This window comes from Syzygium oleosum, unplaced genomic scaffold, assembly GCF_021117445.2.
Source record: "Syzygium oleosum isolate NSW1041296 unplaced genomic scaffold, Sole_v2.1 Sole_v2.09, whole genome shotgun sequence".
In the NCBI taxonomy this organism is placed as follows: domain Eukaryota; kingdom Viridiplantae; phylum Streptophyta; class Magnoliopsida; order Myrtales; family Myrtaceae; genus Syzygium; species Syzygium oleosum.
This window is the reverse complement of record NW_026607493.1, coordinates 10,454,099-10,475,829: the sequence shown is the minus strand read 5'-3', so window position 1 is coordinate 10,475,829 and position 21,731 is coordinate 10,454,099. Positions and strand designations below refer to the sequence as shown.

The window sequence follows — 21,731 nt, the reverse complement described above, 5'->3', positions numbered from 1 at the left end:
TTCCATTTTCTGATCCTAAATATGATTTTCATGTAACAAGTAGATTTTTTTAAAAACAAAATTGAATGAATTATCTAAATTTGGATTTCATTAAAATAATATTTTCAAAGGATCATCAACAAAATAAAGTCAACGAAAGAAAACAACATGAACTCACAAAAGTACATTAATGGATTGATCTAGAATGTAAAAGAACAAAATAGCTCCATGCTTAAATAAGCATGAACGGTAAATTTCTTTAAGTAGAGTTAAAAAAAAAAGATGAAAGGGCCATTGATGGCAAGTCTAATAAAAAAGCAAAGAGATCTCAAATTACCATGTTTAGATATAGGGTTAATGCCATGTAAAATCCTAAACTGGTATACATGGGATAAATTTACTATAAACTAATTTTTTGACTATCAAAAACCCCAAATTGATATACATATGATAAATTTACCCTCCGTTAAATTGGATTAATACTACAAAAAATCACAAACTAGTAAACCTGTGATAAACAGAGGGGCAAAACCCAAAACCGGTATACATATCAATTGCCACGTGTCATCCAACTCAGTAATTTGACGGTAAAATTTAACGGAAAGTAAATTTGCCACAGGTGTACGGGTTTGGGATTTTTTATGGTCAAAAGATTAGTTTGGAGTAAATTTGTCACGGCTGTACCAGTTTTGGGTTTTTTGTGGTATTAACTCTTAAATATATGCACGAAAATGATTGTGGATGCATGCGGAGCTTCATTTTCTTTCTTATTGTTACAATAGCCGGACTCATCGCATTTATGTTAATTTCATATTTGCCAGAAGATTTCTCTCGAAACGTTATACGAAATTAAAAAAGAAGAAATCGCCCAAAAAAATTCCTTTTTGACATAGGATAGTCTCTTTCAAAGTTATGCCCTGTCAAACTTCTTCGCGACTAGACAAAGTACCGGGACACGCGGGCTTCACTTTCTGTTGCCATACATCCCAAGTTATAGTGGGCCTTGTTCGTACCTTTTACCTTGGGCCTGCATTTCATGATGACGTCATATGGGCGTCATAAACAGATTAACTTTTTTTTTTCTTTTTTCCTTTTTTTTTAAGTGGGTGAGGACCCAGGAGGACCACAGTCATCTCCATCCATACATGCGATCGAATTGTCAAGACGCAGAATCTACGGCGGGCTCAAGAAGTCGACATTCTTGAAATCTACCAATAATGGCTGCTGAAAGCGGCTGCGATTATACGGTCTCTGCATCATCTTTCGTACTCCCACGAGAGATACTAATGATTTTTCCTCGGTGAAAACGATTGACCTTTGATCGGTGGCTCGATTTGCATTCGATTGTGTGATCTACCATGCGCGTCGAATGCCGATTGCGCATCCCGATCTATATTAGGGTGTAGTTCATATTCCCTATCGATAGGAAGGCACGAGAGTCCCGCTCCCCAATGAGCAGGTAGGGGTCCGCGAGCCATCCAGTCGCAGATCGTTGAAAGTAGCGCCCCCAGGCAGCTAGAAGGATTTTATAATTTGGGTCCGTATTTTATTGGTAATTTGGATTTTGGCCCATGAGTAGCTACCGAATGGTTTAGGGCTTTCTCGACTTTAAGGTTTTTTTGTACCACCTATATATAATCTCTTTCTCTTGTAATTGAGAGTTATAATTAAAAAATGGAAAATGATAATTATAGTAAAATCCTCTGTTTGATGTAACCTAAATTTAAGGGTGAACCTAGATAAATCTTGTGTCTTAATTTCTCTTTCTCGCATTTACTTTCTATTTCGTTATATTTGTGCATTTAATCCTAACAATCTATACCATCGACATTCGGCAATTGAAAGCCATAGCATCCTCGATGCCTTTGCAAAGAGAGGTCGAATCACTAATGTGCACACGTTTTTTTCTATGCCTAGGAGTTCGAGTTATGATCTACGGTGCCATTTATATAGGTACAACGAAAGGACGATTGAAATTGATGGGCACTAACCTCACGATTGAGAGAACACCAAACATCTCATTAGTGGTAAAACAAAAAAATTCAAGGGTGAAAAAATCCCAAATTGACATATTTGTGCTACATTTACTTAAAATTAATTTTCCTATGACGGAAAAAATCTCAAACTGGTAAGCCTCTAATAAATCTACTCTCCAACAATTCTATCCTTCGTTAATTTCCATCCAATAACTCGATAAAATTGCTGACGTGGAAACACACATGGCAAACAACTCGGATGATCGACAGTGGTATGGACCCAACATGGAAATTCAGCATAAACGAATCTTCAAAACGACGCTATTTTGAGGGAGACCGATCCGAAGAAAATGAACGGAGATTAGAAAATTTGCTAATATCTGCTGATATTGCCCCTGACAGTTTCCCCCACGTTTCGAAAAATCAGCTAAATTCGCCAAATCGGAGCCAATTTTGCCTAAATATTTTGGTAGATTTGTCACACGTCAGCCAATCTGGGGTTTCTGGGTAAATATATCGCGGATGTATCAGTTTATGATTTTTCTCTAACACGGAAATCAGTCTCGAATAAATATAGCACGGGCGTACCGATTCACAACCTCAAAATCCAATATCCCCAACACTTTTTTCTATTGTGTCAATGTTTGTCCTCAACAGTATAATTTCTCTAGCTCAACAATGATCTTGGACATTCCCAGTGATAAACTATATGCACAGAATTTTCCCCTAGGTGCATGTCAATGGTACGGTGTCAGCGGTACATCCATGTATGGTAGCGAAATCAAGAAAGATCAAGACGGAGGAATTCGTGCGGCGCATTTTAGGCCGAACGAGAATGGTAGCGAAATCAAGAAAAGATCAAGACGGAGGAATTCGTGCGGCGCATTTTTAGCCCGAACGAGAAGTCGAAATCCCGCCACGTCGTCTCGAGGAGGAAAACTTCCAAAATGGGAAATAGCAAAGTAACACGCGGATCGACGCGCCTCCGGGGCGCGTCTCGGGGCCACGCTCGACTTCATTTTGCCCTCGTACTCTCTCAATTCATGATCACCCGATGGAAAAAGATCGTGTGTAATCAATCTTCTAATCAAATCATGCCATGATTCCTCCTCCTCCTCCCCCTCCTTTTCATCAAATTTATTTATACATAATGATGTAACAGATATTTATATTATTAGTAGAATTGATCATTATATTATCTTTCAAATTATTTCCTATCATATTGGAAACATATTAGAAGAAACCCCATTTATCTTAAAATTAAGATAATTCACGTTTCGCCTATAAGTTTATCAATTATATATGCATGTACATAATATGTAGTTATGTCTCCCTTAACGGGGTTGTCATGCAATCCCCGCTGATATATTAAATCCTCATGGTTTGCATAACTACATATTATATTTGTGAGTCACGTGCGGTAAAAATGGAAGGAGTAGATATTATATTTCGTACAATCAATGTTCTCTCTTCTTTTCGCATAGGAGGAGATGCTGATGTGGTGAAATTTCAAGGAAAGTGACGAAACAAATAATCATCAATATTCAATTTCGAATAATCATATCGACTCTTATTAAACGTGCAACGACCTTTCTTGCCATCCTACTCAATCAGCTCGTGATTGGGAGAGCCATCATGCAAACTGCCTCGTGGCCGAGGGGCTGGGATGATGGCGGGAGACACGATAATAAATTCCGGGAAGCATCATTTTGGACCCGACATGTTTGCGTACCATGTTGAGCCCCGAAAAAACGAAAAAGGAAAGGAAAATCGAAGTTATACATATGTGCATATACACACACGGACACACAAATTTAGGTTGGAGGACCAAGAATCTAAGTGGGCCTGGTTGAAATGGGCCTTTTGAACTTGAAGGCAGGCCCGTACAAAAAGCTCCGGCGCGTGGAGGCCCGACGCGCCGGTGAAGAGAGTTGGGGACGTCGGCATGCAATAATTCGACGGACAGATTCTTTGGACCTTTTTTTTATCTTCCCCAGTTCACAAGCTCTATGATTGCATTTGTCTCGCCCAAAACGACGTGCAGTAGCACCTCGTCGGCGTCGAGTAAGAGAGAGAGAGAGAGAGAGATGGAGAAAAAGTGGAGTTCAGCTTGTTAGCCATCATTGCCCTTACATGTATTCTCTCTAATGCACCCAAATTAATCACACCATAACTCAAGATCCAATTATTATGTTAACCCTATTGCATGCATCGTTCACATGAACCGAGCTCGCATGCATGCACCGTCTGAAAGTAAACGATGTTTCTTAAACATTAGCTTGTGTAAAGCTAGGGAGGAACATTGCCTACTTACTGAATAAGACGAGCCCCACCCATCTGTTGAGGCCGAGGAGCGCTCTCCCTCGTCGCAAGCCGATGAGGCGCCTCTGTCGGAGGATCTTATCGGGCCTCTGCGAAGATGGGATCGCGTGCTTCGGAGATTTCCCGATCAAGGTCAAGACTCGGCGATATTTCGAAAACAAGTACCATTTTTGTATTGTGGACTTTCAATGTAGATCGTGGAGAGTCGACATGAACTCTGACCTAGTAGATCTCGTCAAAAGAAGATATTTATTTATTAAGATTCATTCGTTCCGAACAAGTGTGCTTGAACCTAATAGGTCATCACGGCAAAGTGTGTATAATACTGGCCATTTTGTTTGAGCTTAATGAAAGTTCAATTTTTTTTTTTTTCAACCTCTTTCTATTAAGTATAAATAAATGGAATCGGAGGCCCGTAATCTCGTCTCTTTGCTTGTCCGGCGCGACCCTTCCATTAGGACAACCATAACTCTGCTTCGCCGTCATGATCGGGAGAGAACTCGACATGCCCGGATTTTCTTTCTTGAACATCGGCTCGTGATGCACTAGTCTCTCTTCCTCTTCGAAGCCGGGGGCTACCATGTTCGAGAGGAAAAGGTGTCTCAAGGTACTAATGTATCCTGAGACCTAGGCTCGATTCGATCTGTTGAAAGTCTCTTTGGGGGGGGTAAAACGAGAGAGAATTTCTCCATGGAATTGGAGGTGTGACCTGAACACGACAGGGCAACCCATCCCTTCAATTTTCCAAGTGGGTGGTCCTCCAAAGAATTGACATTTCGATACCCAACATCTCCCTCTTATCCTGCGCACCCCCCCGGCCCTGCCCTTTCTCTGATCCTACCACAAACCCCACACAAATACGCCATTGAAATGGACTCATTATTATAACACCTCACTCCATCATCACCTCACTCTTTTCCCCTTTTTCTTTTTTCTCCCCAGTGTCCTAAGCCTGAAACTGTGAACCAACTTCAAAGGCAGAATCCCCCACCACCATGACCAGTGCCACAGAATGGAGCAGGGAAGAGGACAAGGCCTTTGAGAATGCACTTGCAATGCATTGGGTTGAGGACTCCAAGGAGCAGTGGGACAAGATTGCTTCCATGGTCCCTGGCAAGAGCCTTGAGGAATTGAAACTGCACTACCAAATGCTAGTGGAGGATGTGAGTGCAATTGATGCTGGTCAGATACAAGTCCCCAACTACGTGAGCGATGAGACCACCTCATCTTCGGCCGCCAAGGACAGGCCCGGCTTCTCCGGCGGCGGCGGCGGCGGCAGCTCCAGCTCGGCTGCGGATAAGCGGTCGAATTGCGGGTACGGCGGCGGGTTCGCGGGGTTGAGCCACGAGGCCGGTGGGCATGGCGGGAAGGGTGGCTCGAGGTCGGACCAAGAGAGAAGGAAAGGAATTCCGTGGACAGAAGAAGAGCATAGGTATATCACTTTAGCAACTTCTTGAGGTTAACATGAACATGAAATGTTGTGCTTGAGTACTTGTCCTTAAGGCATATTTGGATTACCTTATCCCATTAAAAAATGCAGAGTCAAGCTACTTGTGAGGTCTTAGCTTCTCTAAAATAGCTTTTTAAATTAAAGAATGATAATCTTGGAATCAGCACATTAATTTGATGTTAATTGGCTATTAATCAAATGTGATTGCTAGAAACCTAGTGTTTAATAGGGAGACACCAAGTAATGTTTTTCACTAATCACGAGTATGATATCGAATTGGCCAATTGGATTTACTCTGCTCTTGGGGATATGTCAAAGATAGGGTTTTTCTGGACAATAAAACTAAAGAGGGTGTCGAATTTTGCAGGTTATTTTTGCTGGGTCTTGACAAGTTCGGGAAAGGAGATTGGAGGAGCATTTCAAGGAACTTTGTGATTTCAAGAACACCAACCCAAGTGGCAAGCCATGCTCAGAAGTACTTCATTAGGTTGAATTCCATGAACAGAGATAGGAGAAGGTCCAGCATCCATGACATCACCAGTGTCAACAATGGAGATGTCTCAACCCCACAGGCCCCGATCACCGGCCAACAGGCCAACCAGAACCCGCCGAGTGTGCCCGCGATAGGAGCCTCCTTGAAGCACCGGGCTCATCAGCCACACATGCCTCCTGGTGTTGGGATTTATGGCGCGCCAGTGGGTCACCCAATTGCTGCTCCTCCAGGGCATATTGGATCTGCGGTTGGGACACCCGTCATGCTTCCACCTCCAGGGCACCACCCTCATCCGCCTTACATGGTGCCCATGGCTTATCCAATGCCGCCGCCGCCGCCGCCACCGCCTCCGCCAATGCATCAATAACAAGGCCAAGCCAACGCCTGCATAAATTGATCCACAACTGCATACTATGGGTTCCCGGATGAAGATAGCAGGGGATAAGGTGAAAAACAACATTGCAGATGAGGCCTGTTTTTGTAAGAGCAGCAATAATGGATGTACATTACTCTAATCTCTATAGAGCAATCCTTGTAATCAGTTCTCTCATTGTACATATGGCGGATTAGATAATCATTGCAAGTTCATTTTGATTCAAATCACTTGAATGTCCTGCTATTGAACCTTACAGAGGAGTCCATCTTTCTAAGAAAAATCTTCGATGGGGAGATCATTTACTGTTGTTTTTTCATCTTGTAGGAGAGTTTTAATAGACCATCTTCTGTCAGTTTGAAAGCCATAAGTCGGATAGGCAAGAAGTTTGTCGTGCCATGTCCAACCAAATGCACACGTACATTCTCTCAGTAAGTTGAAGCATTCAATGTTGTGCGTCTTCTCACCTTCCCCTGTTTACTTTGGGAAGAGAATCGACCAAACGAGTTCTGTACTTATTGATGTTCTGATCAATCAAATAACTCTCTTTTTTCAGTGGAGTGTTAGTTCGACTAGTGGCCCTGTCAAGTAAGAACCCTAAAGCTGGGATTAGTCGTGAAGTATAAGGCAAGGAAAAGCTAATAGGAGTACAGGACATCAAACCATCAAGCTGATGGTCCCAAGAAATACATTGATGTTTCCCCTAAAGACTAGATCTCAGAAGTCAATCATAGCTAATACTCTGTTTAATCGGGGAAAAAACCCAAGATAAGAGACCAGAAACAGTGGAAATAGAACGATAAATTGATGTTGGGAGTTGGATCACGGAAAGATATGTTGCTGTTTTATTTGTCAAACTAGTTCAAAAGTTGTAGCGTTTGTTTGGACCGAACCCATCTGCATTAAAACTGGAACCATTCTTTCATGGACTGAAATTTAGGCTGCTAACATTAGATCGGTTGAGATTTGTTTACTTATCAACATTAACGCATCGCAAACCGCCTTTGGATCCACACTCTTCTTCAGATCCATATGACAGATTTAAAGTACCAGGGAGAGGACCAGGCAAGAGGCGGTGGAACATGGACGAAGCAAAACACATGCCAAAGCCCACGCGGCGGCTCAAACGTGGATTGTTGGCAATTACTGGTCTAATTGTGGTTAATCGTTTAAAAGCACAAAAACCTGTGAAATCATCAGACATGAGTTGAACATGTTAAACAGAGTATTAGCTTTGATTGACTTCTGAAATCTATATCATTAGGGAGAAATCCTTAAATGTCTCCGGAGGGTGGAGGGCCCGAAATTGCCAAGACAAGTGGACCCAAAATTTATGCAGGAACAGAAAACCAGTGAAAACTAATCATGCCCTTTTGCTAGTAGAGACCCACAAAAGGGGCCTAAGTCAATCCAAAGAGAAGCATTTTTTATTTTCATTTTAGGCTACAAAGTATTTATGCTCTTTTTGGACCCAATGAAGCAATCCAATCCTGGAAGGATATAGCAATTTCCAGTCCAGGACTCTGACACGCACCAGTCTCTTGTATCTTTGTTTCTAGAGACCATGATTCCATGAGTCCACTCATAACCAAACCACCTAAATTTATCATTTCCACTTGTATGAGAGGGTTTTGGCAAAAAGAGAGAAGAAAACTAGTGTGAGATGGTGGATTTTAGGACTTGGAGCTGAGTTACCTGGCACATTTCTTCTTCGGATGGGTAACAGCAAGCAGTTAATTCTTGAGAGCGTCCCGTAATTTGGGTTGATCAAATTATTGCATAGCAAATTCTAGATATCCAGCAATACAACCATATATGATTTGGTATAGAGAAAAGCATGAATACTTAATCAAGGAAGCAAAACATTATGAGTCGTGCCACCCAAGGAAGATTATGAATGGGTCATTTTGCTCCGATATCAGTGATAATTTGAATTATCACATTGCTAATGATAATAATAAAACACGTGAAGCTGAGAAAAGAAGTTAGTCCAGCTGGTGAAGACGTTCCTCTTCCAAAACTTGAAATTCGTGTCATCATGCATTCCCTACGCAATTCAAAAAAGAAGTGACAATCCGAACTGTCATAGGGAAAGTAACACTTCCATTGGCAATCAAAATGCCCATTTCCCCATAATCATTTGTTTTAGAAATGTCAGATATTAAAGAAGAATTAGGAAGGCTGATCGGCACCATCCTTGTCTAGTCCACCACGATGATCTACACAACGAAGGAACAGAAAAGGATCAAAGTGCTGATAACAAGTTGACCATCTTTAAAATGCTATGCTGACTCGATCATATTAAAGATCTCTCTCCCTCTCTCTCTCCCACCAAGAACTCACAATTTGAAATTAACCATTGAAGGTTTGGCTCAGCCATGTGCAAGGCCCTTCAACAGATTACATTAAACAAAAGACATCCTGAAGGCTTTTAGTAGCTTGATCATTTGAAGACAAAAAGGCAAAAGTTCAAGAGATCCCACTTTTGCAGGTCTTAAACTAGGAAGAGGAACTTCAGGAAAAAAAAACCGAGCCAAAGATTGGGTTTTCTTGCCTAGTCTGAGTCTGATCTCTCAGATATGAACAAAAAGGTTAAGAAAAAGGGGATATTAACAAGAGAGAGAACCCACCCATCGGTGACCGCGTTGGTTTGCGCTCAGTTCCTTTCACGAGAGGTCATGGGTTCAAAACTCGCCCATCGGTGATTTAAGTGGGGGGTCGTGGCGGTGGGATGCTGCGCTAGCCCCCCTCGAGGACTAGTCGGGCATCACCGCTGGTTTGAGCCCTAGCTCGCCGGTCGCGCGGACACCTCGATTATCAAAAAAAAAAAAACAAGAGAGAGAGAGAGGACAGACTTTGAGAGAGGCTCCTTCTGTACGCTTGCACTGGTAACCGAAGAAGAGAATGAAAAAGAAATGAAGAAAAATCTGGCATCATCACTTGCTTCGAAGCTGGTGGCGAGGACTGAGGACTGCAGTAATTCCACCATCTATTTTTTTTTTTTTCTCCTTTTGGCTTTAATCTTGCCAGCACAAGAGCATGACAACGCATCTCCTTATTATATAGAGCCTGCCTCTTTGTTCCTTCATGAACCCTCCCACTCCCGGTCCTCTACTTGAGAGCTTTCTTTTAGGGCTTTCTAGTGCGGCACTTCTCATCATCTTCATCTTCCTCTTGAACGAAGCTCTCTTTCTCTAATGTGATGGGGTCATTTCCTTCAATCCACTTTTCTTCACCCCAAGATTCTTTCTTCTTTCTTCTTGAATGGATCACTTTTCGGCTTCTATTGATATGAGGTTGGCCTGGTAATGATCATTGACTTCCTGAAACTGAAAGAGGAAAGGAGTCATGAGGCTCTTCTTATAGGAAGATAGGGTGTGTGGTCCACTCCACACCCTCATTGAGCTCCAACCAAAAGGACCAAAAATATTCACCAAGAGAATGTGCAATCCAATTCTCTTACCAGGTACTCTGTTGTCCCACTTCACCCTATAATACACACCACTACCATAAAAGAAAGAGAAAATTAATTGATGGGTTTCAATTTACCCCTTAATCGCATAATAAATACGTAACTAATTAAGTTTAATGAAACTAAAGGGGTTGTTTTGTGAACATAAATCAAAGTAAAAAGTAATTTATAAGTTGTTACAGATAAAGAACTCTTTCACAATAATTCATTATGCTTATCAAGATGAACCAATCATTTAGTGGCCGATGCTGCCGACCAAATTAAGGAATTCAGTTCACCTCATAATAAGGATGCTTGTCAAGCTCTCTCTCTTTTTCTCCAATAAAATAAATTTTGTGATTTTTCGTGGCCATCTCCTTGTTCGTCGAAAGAAAGCTCAAAAGCGCTTCATTCGGGGGTCCAAGCTCTCGCTAAGTTTGAACAGAGTGCGAAATTTGAGAAGTCGTGTAGCTGTAATGTACGGAAACAAGGGCCAAAGGCACACGCGATGTCCACGAGAGAGACATCGCGACTCTGTGGCATGGAGGACAACCTAAGTTTTATGAATGCACAATCTTGAACCACGCAAGCCGATTTGGCCTTAGCCCCCCACCCTCTTAACGGCACAAAAGGGTCACGCCCCATCTTTATCGTTGGGTGTTTTTGTGCATGAGGTTTGAATTGCATTCTCATCCCTCTCATCCCTTTTCTTTTGGGTAAAATGTGTTGGAGAAGCATCCTACCTCATTCCCTTGTCAATTCAACCACGTTTGCTGAAGCAAAAAAAGAGGCCACGAGTTTGCCTGCTGCCACCATCTTGTGTAACAGCAATGAACAAGAACAATGATCAGTGAATTATAGCTAAATCTTGAAAGCACGAAATCTGATCCGGTTACCCCGCCAAATTACGACACCAGATTCCGCAAGAGAGCCGATCATTTTAGCATGGCGTCCCCGAAATTACCTTCCTTCTTGGTTTTAAGCACCTTTGGATTTTAGCATTAAAATGGAAAGAAAGAAACCCCATCTCCACACAAGTTTGACAGTGAAGAAGAAAGCATGGAATGGATAAAGTTTGTCAGCAGACATCGGTCAAATTTTCTGTAATGACCCCCACCACCTCAAGAGGTAGGTCACAGCTGAGAGGGAAGCAACAGTGCAAAGCTTAAATGAGGCCACAACTTTCAGGGAAGGAGTGGTCCCCTAACTCCTCTCTCACATCAGATATTCAGAGGAAATAAAATTGAAAGGGACAATAGAGAATCAGCATTACTTCTAAGTACAATGTCCAGATCTATAGTAATTCCTGTTAGCAGTCCAGGGTTTGACCGGCTTCCTCACACCTGGCTCACCCATTCCCGATCCTCCTCTGGCCAAAAAAAACTACCGCTCTCCTCCAGAAAAGCTCCTCTGTTGAAAAGCTCCTTCATCCTGAGAATGTTTATACAAGAAAGTAATTATGATCAGCAATTCTAAAGGTGGATACTAAACACGATGCAAGAGTCACTACGAAAAATGAGCATTTATGTATTGTCTTAGCCACTTGAAGTGTGTGTTCTAAGTGAGCGAGATGTTTCTGATTGAATTAGCATCTTTTTTATCTTCAATCCCGTCTTTTTGGCCCGCACGAAGAAACAATCTGCCTATCACAAATTTATGTCACCTCTGGAATCCACTCATCCCTTTCTGCGCAGTTTTGCATCTTGGCCTCATGATCTGAGTTCTTAGGCTGACATTGAACGACAAACCATTGGCTCTTGTTACTCCTGTATGTTTATCGAGAAATTCCGGTTTTGCATAGTTAACATAGTTAGAAGCAGACTACCACTAGCTCAGGAGAAGATCCCCGTCCCACAAGTGGTGGCACTAGGCAGACATTTAGCAAGAAGAGGGGGAAGAGAAAAGACAGGTTAACACTTGCTAATTGCTAACCTGTTTTCACAGAACAGATTGTGCAATAGGATGCTTATGAGATCATTTCTTATTCATAACTCTCTAGGAAACTGAGATATAAAATTACTCGATGAAATTGGACAAGAATATCCTCTTGATTCTGAATAAAGGTCTTCTCAAAATACTCTTCGGTCAACTCACAGCCACCCATATAACTAGTATTAATTCAAGAAAGGGTTAGAACCTAAGCATGAGGCCAATGTGTCACAAAGCTTGGTAAGGTCAATGCATATAGACCACATATTTCGCAAAGACCGATTTGCCACATCTTTAAACTAAAAGGATGGACATAAGAAACTATGACTCATCCAAGGGAAGCCACCTCTGTGCCAGACTGAGCTCTTGTGCCGTGCCTGTGTGTCGGTTAATAAATCAAGGTCTACATCTTCCCATCCAGTTAAAGCAATGTCCTTCCATCATTTAGCATGGAAGCACTGTCCTTGAAAGTAAATTGTTCCAATAGTCTCATGACAATTAGAATTTACTATATGTGAGATGAGACGGCAAAAATAGAGAAATCGAATAAAGTGAGAGTTTTTATACATACAACATTGACTATTAAAGCAGCAATTTACTACTGATAAGATAACATTGTTGTGAGACATTAAAGAAATGCGATACGAGAAGAAAGATTGCCATACCAGTACTAGAGTCTTAAAGATCTTCGACCATTTCTTCCAGAGATGTAGAGATAGAACTTTGTAAGGCATAATTCCTTTTTGTGAATATATCCATCTCCTTTTCGAAGGATTCTTTTTCTGCTAATAAAGACTGCAGTCTTTCACTTTCACTTTCTCCTTGGTCGATTCCCCGTTGAAATTCCAGGCATTGTCTAATGAACCCTTCCCTGACAGAATTAAAATTGTCGTAATCATTTTGAGGGAAATTTGTTGCAGAGATCTTACAGGAAATAGAAAACGTGAAGTAAGAATAACGTTGGGTGCATAGGCGTCTGAGACGAGTAATTTTGACCCATACACACCAACAGGCATATTCCAACCCCAAACTTTCTATAGATGTCACACTTTTAGCAAGAAATTTTCTTGCTGAGTACTTCACACCAAATGCCAGTGGCAGAAAGCTGCTGATTTGTCGCCAAGAGCTTGTCTGCAGCAAAAGAGTTTCCTTTTCCCGACTAGTTGTTGCGGATTCATTAATGTTCAGGCAACGAACTCGGTTTTTGTGGCTATGGAGTGGCCACTGTTCGCTGTTTATGCGTTTTATTGTAATGGCTAAACCTGAGCTTCTACACGGCTACAACGACGGACAGAACATTGATTTTGGTATCAACTAACAAGCAAAGTCGAGGTGGAAATAATTCATCTTAAATAAGAGTTAATATTTACAATGCTTCTTTCGTGATCCCGTGATTTGCAACATAATAAGGTATATTCACAAGCAAGTACGTTCATTAAAGCCCATGCGACAATGTCGAACGATTCTCGGCGGAATTTGATCTTGAAAACAGAAGTCAGGGTATTGCACATCTCGGATTCCAAGAGGTTCAGAGGAATAATCAAGCAAGCATCTCTACCACATCCCTATATGCTTTCCAACTGAAATCGATCGATTACCGTTTACGGGTCATCCTTTCTTGGATCTCATCTCTCTTCTTTCGGAGAGAGCGCAGCTCCTGCTCCGTGCTGTTAACCGACTTCCTTGATTCAGCTGTCAAAGGGGAAAAAAAAAAAGAAACAAAACGATGCAAATATAAACACGTGACGTGAAAGCACGAAATAAGCGACAAGGTGCCACTTCGTCATTGGAAGAGTACGACGAGAAGATTATCGGACACACGCAAATGCTGCAGGAAAATCCCGCCGTCAGACCAAGTACTCCGAAGTTTCTCGAATCCCCTAAAAGTTTTTCACGCCGATTACTGCCGTACACTGCCGATTGTCCCTCGAGCAAGTGATTCAATGTAATTGGCTGACAATCGCAAGGCGGAGCGCAGTAACAGCTCCGGTCTCGGTGAAAAATGGCAATCCTCACAAGAACCAAATGGGGCGGAGGTCCGGTACTACATCTACGAGGTCTACACCGGCATTCCACAAATCCTCCGATCGCACTGACCGTGAACGGACGAGAAAAGACGAGCAGAAAGACAGGTGGCGCGATACGGGTTTCCAAGTGCCAATGGCCTAAAATCGATTCAAAGGCGTCGGTAGAACGGCATTACCAACCGGCCACCGCAGCTAATCCGATGAGCTCGAACCGCGAGACGTAGAGCGACTCAGTCAGTTCCGCCTCCCTCGTCGCCAGGGCGGCTTCGGCCTCGGAGCACCCGACGACCTCCGATTCCGTCTCCCTCGTGACATGGATGCTCGACTCGATCTCCTCGTTCACCTGCTCAAACGACGCAGCCTCAATTCAACTCGGACGAGCTTTTCGCCCAAAATCCGGATCGCGAATTCGCGAGGTAAGGAATGGGGGAAGGCAGGCGCGCGGAGCCCTAAGACGAGAAGGAGATACCTGATCGAGCATGTCTTTGAGGCGAGAAATCTGGCACAGGATTGCGCTTGAATCTTCCATCCTCTCTCTCTCTCTCTCTCTCTCTCTCTCTCTGTTTCTGTCTCTCCTCGGGCTCCCGCCATTTATATATATTTGCAAATGCAGGTAAAAGGAGGCCCAATTCCTTTAAAAAGTACAAATTCAAGTTTCGGTTCTGGCCCGAACCATTTTTTTTTTTTGGGTCTCGTAAGAATATACATAATTTATCTCGGGTCCCAATTCTGGCTTAAAACTTTTTTTTTTGTCTCGTGAAAACACACAAACTTTAACCCGTGTCCCCATTGTGGCCCGGACTCTTGTTTTTTTTTTTTTGTTTTTGGTCTCATGAAATAGCGCCGACTTTCAGTTGGTACCCAAATCCAAGCCCTCGTCGAGTTTCCGCAAAGTACATGTGGAATGGCACGTCGAATCTTTTAACGGCATCATTGGATGAAAACTTAACGAGAGTCGGAGTTAGGTATCGACTAAAAGTCGGTTCTTTTTTACGAGACAACAAAAAGTTTGGACCAAAGTTGGGATTTGAATTAAAGTAAGTGATTTTTTATGAGATAAAGGAAAGTTCGGGTTAGAATTGGGACGCGACCTAAAATTTATGCTTTTTTAATGAAACCAAAAAAAAAAAAGGTTGGGTCAGAATTGCGATCCGACCCAGAGTTGGTGCTTTTTAAAGGAATTTAATCCACAAAAGGAAAAAACATTGGTTTTTCGATTTTAGTCGACTTTGAAAATTTGAGATGGAGCTCGAGCACTAGTCGAGCTTATAAAAAACTATGTTTGGTCGAGCTCGAGTTTGAAAAGTCGAGTTCAATTGACTTCGAATCCCGCATTCGAGCTTAGTCGAGCTCAAGTCGCAAATTACATCGACTAGACGCACCTAAATGCGATCCTAGTTCCCGCCGAATTTAACGGTTCGCATTCAATTCTTTACTATGTGAAATAAATTACAGAACTCATAATTTATATTTCTTTCTTACTGTAACTGTAAATTGTGACCATGAGTTTTTCTTTTAATCATCCTTAACCAAGGAATAAAAATGGACAGGTTGATCAGACATCATTATGCAGCTTGATTGGTGCGAGATTTGTCTAACTCGGCCCTAAACCTTATTCGCGAAATATTTCGATACGGTCATAATCCTAGCAAGGCAAAAACATAAAATGAACCGGCTCGATTGCATCCATTCTCCTAGCAAGGCAAAAACATAAAATGAACCGGCTCGATTGCATCCATTCTCACGGACGCCGTCCGAACAAAAATCCAGGCCGGGGCAACAACAGATCAGTTCATAAGAGAATGAACATAGACGGAACTCCCCGATCCAAGCACACCAACACCCTTCGATCTGTTCGGATCCGCCGCGTTACTCTAGGAATCAGGAGATATGGCGGATTGCTATCTTAGCAAGCGCGGAGCGAAAAAAATGGCAGCAATAGTGAACGGCGGCATTATTCGTGCATTGGAATTGCCCAGGAACTCAGGCAGGCAACAGAAGGGTACAGCTACAAAAAATCGATGATGATACGCCGTTAAAGAGTGCATAAGCGCCCTTCGATCGACTTGTTACAAGACCACCATCAAAAGTATCGAGTATTAATCCGTGCTACTGATACGTCACGCTTCCTTGGGCCATCCTGCATGTCAGTGTCCGCTAACATACACACTTCTCCACACGGGCAAAATTATGAAACATTCCTGGAATGCATTGCCAACTCTCTACGATGTTTGCACATAATCAGCACAGATGATCTTATGTAATACCAGGCAGGAGTTCCAAGTTCTGGTCATCAGAATAAAGGAGGTTCACCAAAATGCAGGCTACAATGGACTGACCATGGTCGACTGTGAGATTGCTTGTGGCGCTCCAGCAATAGCTGAATTCGCACATTCACATAATTACTCTCTAGACGGCCGGAGTCCATGAGCATCTCTGCTAGACGAGACGACAATATTGACATTTCTCCACAGAGCTGCCCCCAAAGCAAGGATAAGATTGTGCAGCTTTCTGAACCACATGCTTGTATTGTTCAGTTCATGTTGAGCACACCGGAAGATGTGATGGCTTAATTTCGTCCCTCAAAGCCCTCCTTGGTGAGAATAGAAAAGTAAATACTTCTGCTTCATCCTCAACCTAATGTGAGGTTGACACCAAAGATCATCAGGCATGTTAGTAAGGACAAACTAAGAATAAATCAAGTAGATTGGCCCATTCATCAACAGTGGCATTTCTCTTTAACAAAAAGAAATTCTGGGACAGGAGAGGAACTCACTCACTACTTGCTCCTGGAGAAAAAAGGGGAAAGGATCAGGCAGGGAGGTTATCGTGGATAAGGGAAAGGCGCTCAGCAACCAAACCCCAAGATTCACAAAATTTTGCCATACACTGAACTAAGAACAAGCACAGAGCCTATTCAACTTTACAGTGCATCAGGCATACAAGAAGATCAGCGCATTGTAACCCTACAAACACAAGGAGCTAACTCTAGTTACTCTACTAGTGGGTACAAAAGAGAAAAAAATGTAAGATGAATTGCTAAGGAACAAAAGAAAGGGAACAGCAAGCATACTCTTAGAAACAAGCTTTGAATTTCAGTGAGGATAACATAACCTCTGATGCAACAAAGTAATTGAACAGATGCCCTCTTAGACAATGTGCTGAGCCTGCTGACATTTGCAGTATCTGTAAGGTGTGGATTCATGTATTCCACAAGGACAATAGCCGAGCAATGGAGAAAATAGGCAGGTGTAACTAGTTGCTAGACAAATCGATCTTGAAGAATAATCCTAGAGAATAGACACAGGTTTCAGTGAATGCCAAAACAGTACGGTAGATGGCACTATCAGGCAAAGGTCAGTGCTCTTCAATTTCAAGTCGATAGACAGAGAATCCAGCATTTTACGAGCATGATCAGCAAAAGCCACCTACTTCATTCGCGCACATCATCCACCAAATCACATCAACCCACCACCAAATTCTCCGCTACTTGATTCTCGACATCCTCGCAACTAAGATATAAGCCATGGGCACGGGCACAAGAACCGTAAACTGAGTACCTCTTTCATGCAGCTATTGAACACAAAAGCCAAAAAAACAATCCAGTGAAGAACATAATCAACATCAAAGAGACGAAACCAGATGCTTAGACATGGGAAACAAAGCACATTCAGTCCAAACCAAAATTGACTTCATGAAATGGCAATTCCTCTTAGCCTGTGTGATTCCCAGAAACTAAAAAACAAAAGAAAACGAAAGAAAGATCAAAGACCCGAATCTGAGATTCACACTTGGTTATGATACAAAAAGACTGTCCTCGAGTAATTCATTCAGTTAAAAAAGAGCTAATAAGGAAAGAATGAGGATCGAACTAAGCAGAATCTTCAAGTTCGTTCATCTTCTGCTGCTGCTGCTGCTTCTTCTCCAATTCCATCTCATACTGCCGCAATCTCTCCTTCATCTTCTCCTGTCACATGTTAACAAATGCAAGTTCGAACATCCTCAGACATAACCCAGAATCCCCAGAAAACAAAGAGAACAGAAGAGGAAAAAAAATCAGACCTTGTAGCTGATCTCGACGCGGTGCATGACGTAAAAACCAAGAACGCCACCGAGGATGGTCCCGGCAATGATCCGGACGTAACCCCATTTCTGCGAACGCGGAGGCCCCACCATTAGCAATCGCTCCCGTTCCTCCGCCGCCGCCACCGCCGCTTCTTCACTCCCAGTGCCGGTCGCCGCGACGTTGACGGCGAGCCGCAGAACGCCCCCGCCGCTTCTCGCAAACGTCAATCGCAGCTATCGGAGAAGGGGGTCTGGTAATCGAATTGCGCCTCCGAACGGCACCGAGCGCGAGCCCTCTTGATAGGTCGCTCGGTGCGCTCCACGACGGTATAGAAATCCCAGATGCGCGGCGCTGCGGCGGCGGCGAAACGGTGCACTTCCAGACCGCCCCGGTCAAGCTCAGCTGCGTCTCGCGCTTCAGCCTTCACTTCAGCTCGGTTTTAGAGGAGGACCATAGAACCAGAGCGGGCGAGCAGAAAACCCGTGAAGCCCAAACACCCGGACCGGCCCAATTATTTTCGGGCTCTGATAGGCCCGGTCTGGCCCACCAGGCCTAAAATGCTCGGTTTTTTTTTTTTTACTTCGGGCGGTCTCTCGGGCTTCAGATACTTGCGGCCCGAATGGCCCGGACGGGCCCGACTTAATATAAAGAAATAAAAATATGGAAAAATGACACAAACACTCCATGAACTTTAGCCCAATATGCAATTTGATTCCTAAATTTTTAATTTGTTTAATGTCGTTCATGTACTTTAACCCAATATGCAATGCGGTTCATGAACTTTAGGCTAATGTTTAATGGAAATGACTACATTGAACATTTTTATATAGTTCATGGACTGAATTAAACATGTACCAAAAGTTCAGCAATGACATTGAACAAATTAAAAATTCAAAGACCACATTGAACATTAGCCTAAAGGTCAGGAACTACATTGAACAAATTGAAAGTTCAGGGACCAAATTGCACGTTAGGCCAAAGTGCAGGGACTGTTTATTTCACCATTCCTAAAAATATAGGTCCCTGAACTCTCGACGAATGTGAAATATGGTCTCTAAGCTTTTAATTTGTCCCATGTTATCCTTGAACTTTACCTCAACGTGTAATGTGATCCGTGAACTTTTCATTTGTTCAATAGGGTCCCCGGACTTTTGATACATGTTTAATTCAGTTCCTAAATTATATGAAAATGTTTAATGTTGTCATTCCATTGATTCAAGTTCAAAAATAATATTGAACTTTTTTCATATGGTCTGGAGACTAAATTGAACATATACTGAAAGTTTAGGAATCAGGTTGAACAAGTTAAAAGTTCAGGGACGCCATTGCACATTGGGCTAAAATTCAAGAATCGTATTGAATAAATTAAAAATTCAGGGATCGCATTGTACTTCAGAACAAAATTCAAGGACCATTTGTGCTATTTTAACTATATAATACATATGAGTCTAAGAAGCTGAACTCGCTGTTTCACCAAAAGCCAAAGAGCAGCTTCAGAAGAAGAAGCAACGGGAAGAGAGCGAGAGTTGCAGATCCCAAAGTTGAATCGGAGATGGTCGGAATCAAGAAAGAGAGAGTGGCTACTGGCTGATCTTTTGCTTCAAGAGCATCGAAATCAAAACCAGAATGCGATTTCTTCATCGCTGGCGATGATGCTAACTCGGATCAATTCTTCTTTGAGGTACCATCTCAAACGTTGTCTTCCGCTGTCCATCTCTCTACTTGCTTCTTTTTTTACCTTCCATTTGGTTTAATTCCGTGACTCGATTCCGATGATACTAGTCGTTCGTGTTCTGCGTTTGAGGTTGATCTGATGCGCAGGAATGTAATCCGATCGAACAATTTGTTGGGCACGTCCGGAATGACTTTCGGAATCTAATGTTGTCGTCCGTTGATCCGTATTTCGGTTTTTACATGCAGGAAGCGATATTGATGGGTGTGTCGGAGATTAAAGATTGCTGATTTAGTGATGGGTTAACTAGCTGTCGGGCTGATATGCTGTTCTGCAAAATGATTGATCTTTCTGAACTCTAGTTGGTAATGTGTGCACTTGTGAACAAGTTGGGGGTTGCTTTGGAGTGGAGAATTTTTCATTGTTGGAAAGGGGTCTTTGTCAAATGCAGATATTCTTTAAGAATTTGAAGGTTGGGTTCTCTGATGGAGCATACCGCATAGCGGAATCATCGGTTTCTGCATTGGATTGCGAGTGGATTATGCGAAGCGTGCGATTGTCTAAATAAAGTTCGTGGATTTCGGGTTACTCAGAAGCACCTTGGTTGATGTTTTCTCTCCTACCGAAGAGCGCCATTCCTCGTCTCCTGTGCATTTTGGGGAAATTCTGAAACGTCTGTAAAGGGTGTGACTAGGAGGAAAATGGTTGGTCGGGACATAGAGATGCTTCGAAGATGAGAAGGGGTTACTTCGTGAAGAATTCGATTGCTTTCGTGTGCATGGTTGTTTCGCTGTGTTGCTTTCTCATACTGTTTCTTTCGACACTCAAGCTTCCAGAGGTATCATCCAGTAATGATGCTGTGAGATCTCACCGGACTACAAAAGACAGGAAATTCTCTGAGAATTGGCATTTAGGGATGTTCGGGAATATGTTGGTGGAAATGCTGCCACAAGACCTTGCTTTCACCATCTTTGTCCCTTCGGAGAAAGCATTCTGGCGTGATCTGCGGCTGAACGTGAATGAAAGTTTTGCTGCAGAGAACATAAACAACACCTACGCGATTGTTTCGCGTGTCCTCGGATTCTCTGCTGTCCCTCGAGCTCTTACCTCAGATGCAGTGCCTGTAGGCAAGGAGATCTCTTACGATTCCTTGTCAGGGTTTACTTTGTATATATCAAAGGCTGTCAATGGAAAGATAGTAGTCAATAGAGTCCAATCCGAAAGTTTGGATAGAAGGAAGGGCGAGATTGTTGTGCATATCATGGATGGAGTCATCATGGATGCTGATTTTAAACAATCGGTTCAGCCAGATTATGATGAAGGCCGATGACTGCAAGCCACGGACGCATTGAACTGATGATGTTCTTTCCCGCTAATCACAAGTGGTCAAGTACCAATCGAACACAAATGACTGTTGCGCAGGAGCGAAATATTGTCTAGCATATACAGTGTTGACAAAATTGGAAAGCAGAAGTGTGTAAACTGTCTCTCTCTCTCTCTCTCTCTCTCTGTTGGGGTGTTTGTCTCTGTCAAAAACAAACACCGTTGAGCATTTTCATGTCAAATTGACCAACTATTCGACAGCACTGGCATCTCCATTTAGTAAAAAAGGGCTCCAAAGGGAGAGTTGCTACTGAATAAAGGCAAAGTCTCCGAGCAAAGCCAACACCGAGCTACTAAAGAGATACGCTAAACTTAAAGAAGTAAACATGCTACTGGGCTATGCAGCAGTGCATTCGGAGGCAGGACAGTAAGCACGATAAGAGAGGGCTTGGCTGGACAAGTTGGTATCTCAGATAAAATATATCACTCCTCAATACCAGAATATGGGGTAATGATAGATATGTCACCTAATAGGGGATTATACCTATATAACGACTGCTGAATACCCAGTATGGATGTGCTTTTCAAAATTAAGGTGATAAAGGGAAAAATCCGGTATCTTTTTTAGAGTAATCGTTTTTTCATGCACATTGTTCACCTGATTGCACGA

The 21,731-nt window shown here is 42.6% G+C and overlaps 3 protein-coding genes and 1 long non-coding RNA gene across 5 annotated transcripts; 2 read left to right on the top strand and 2 right to left on the bottom strand.

Moving 5' to 3' along the window:
- The first annotated feature begins 5,129 nt into the window (after nt 1-5,129).
- On the top strand, nt 5,130-6,820 carry LOC115661818 (transcription factor MYBS1). Its single transcript, XM_030584020.2, has 2 exons — nt 5,130-5,709; nt 6,095-6,820. The coding sequence occupies exons 1-2, from the start codon at nt 5,273-5,275 to the stop codon at nt 6,585-6,587; spliced, it is 930 nt and encodes a 309-aa protein (XP_030439880.1). The 5' UTR covers nt 5,130-5,272; the 3' UTR covers nt 6,588-6,820.
- Nucleotides 6,417-9,603, bottom strand: LOC130138982 (uncharacterized). The gene is made up of 2 exons (XR_008817226.1): nt 9,449-9,603; nt 6,417-8,812 (listed from the first exon to the last, which is right to left on the bottom strand). It is a non-coding gene; the product is annotated as an uncharacterized LOC130138982 (long non-coding RNA).
- Nucleotides 9,604-11,090: 1,487 nt separating this feature from the next.
- Nucleotides 11,091-14,572, bottom strand: LOC115661316 (uncharacterized). Its single transcript, XM_030583621.2, has 5 exons — nt 14,470-14,572; nt 14,181-14,343; nt 13,572-13,665; nt 12,639-12,844; nt 11,091-11,475 (listed from the first exon to the last, which is right to left on the bottom strand). Exons 1-4 carry the CDS (start codon nt 14,527-14,529, stop codon nt 12,652-12,654), a joined length of 510 nt encoding a protein of 169 aa, XP_030439481.1. The 5' UTR covers nt 14,530-14,572; the 3' UTR covers nt 11,091-11,475; nt 12,639-12,651.
- Nucleotides 14,573-19,553: 4,981 nt separating this feature from the next.
- On the top strand, nt 19,554-21,399 carry LOC115690494 (uncharacterized). Of its 2 annotated transcripts, none has more exons than XM_030616845.2 (2): nt 19,554-19,747; nt 19,987-21,399. In XM_030616845.2, the coding sequence occupies exon 2, from the start codon at nt 20,472-20,474 to the stop codon at nt 21,066-21,068; it is 597 nt and encodes a 198-aa protein (XP_030472705.2). In that variant the 5' UTR covers nt 19,554-19,747; nt 19,987-20,471; the 3' UTR covers nt 21,069-21,399. The 2 variants fall into 2 exon arrangements, with proteins under 2 accessions (XP_030472705.2, XP_056170483.1); XM_056314508.1 differs by having other exon boundaries at nt 19,888-21,399.
- The last annotated feature ends 332 nt before the right edge of the window (nt 21,400-21,731 follow it).

Excerpts from the sequence above, each read along its gene's own strand:
- LOC115661818 (XM_030584020.2), top strand. The coding sequence starts at position 5,273 with ATGACCAGTGCCACAGAATGGAGCAGGGAAGAGGACAAGGCCTTTGAG. Across the intron at positions 5,710-6,094 it reads TGGACAGAAGAAGAGCATAG|GTTATTTTTGCTGGGTCTTG; the intron begins GTATATCACTTT and ends CGAATTTTGCAG.
- LOC115661316 (XM_030583621.2), bottom strand. The coding sequence starts at position 14,529 with ATGGAAGATTCAAGCGCAATCCTGTGCCAGATTTCTCGCCTCAAAGAC. Across the intron at positions 13,666-14,180 it reads CGGATTAGCTGCGGTGGCCG|CTGAATCAAGGAAGTCGGTT; the intron begins GTTGGTAATGCC and ends CCCCTTTGACAG. Across the intron at positions 12,845-13,571 it reads GAAAGGATGACCCGTAAACG|GGAAGGGTTCATTAGACAAT; the intron begins GTAATCGATCGA and ends TAATTCTGTCAG.
- LOC115690494 (XM_030616845.2), top strand. The coding sequence starts at position 20,472 with ATGAGAAGGGGTTACTTCGTGAAGAATTCGATTGCTTTCGTGTGCATG.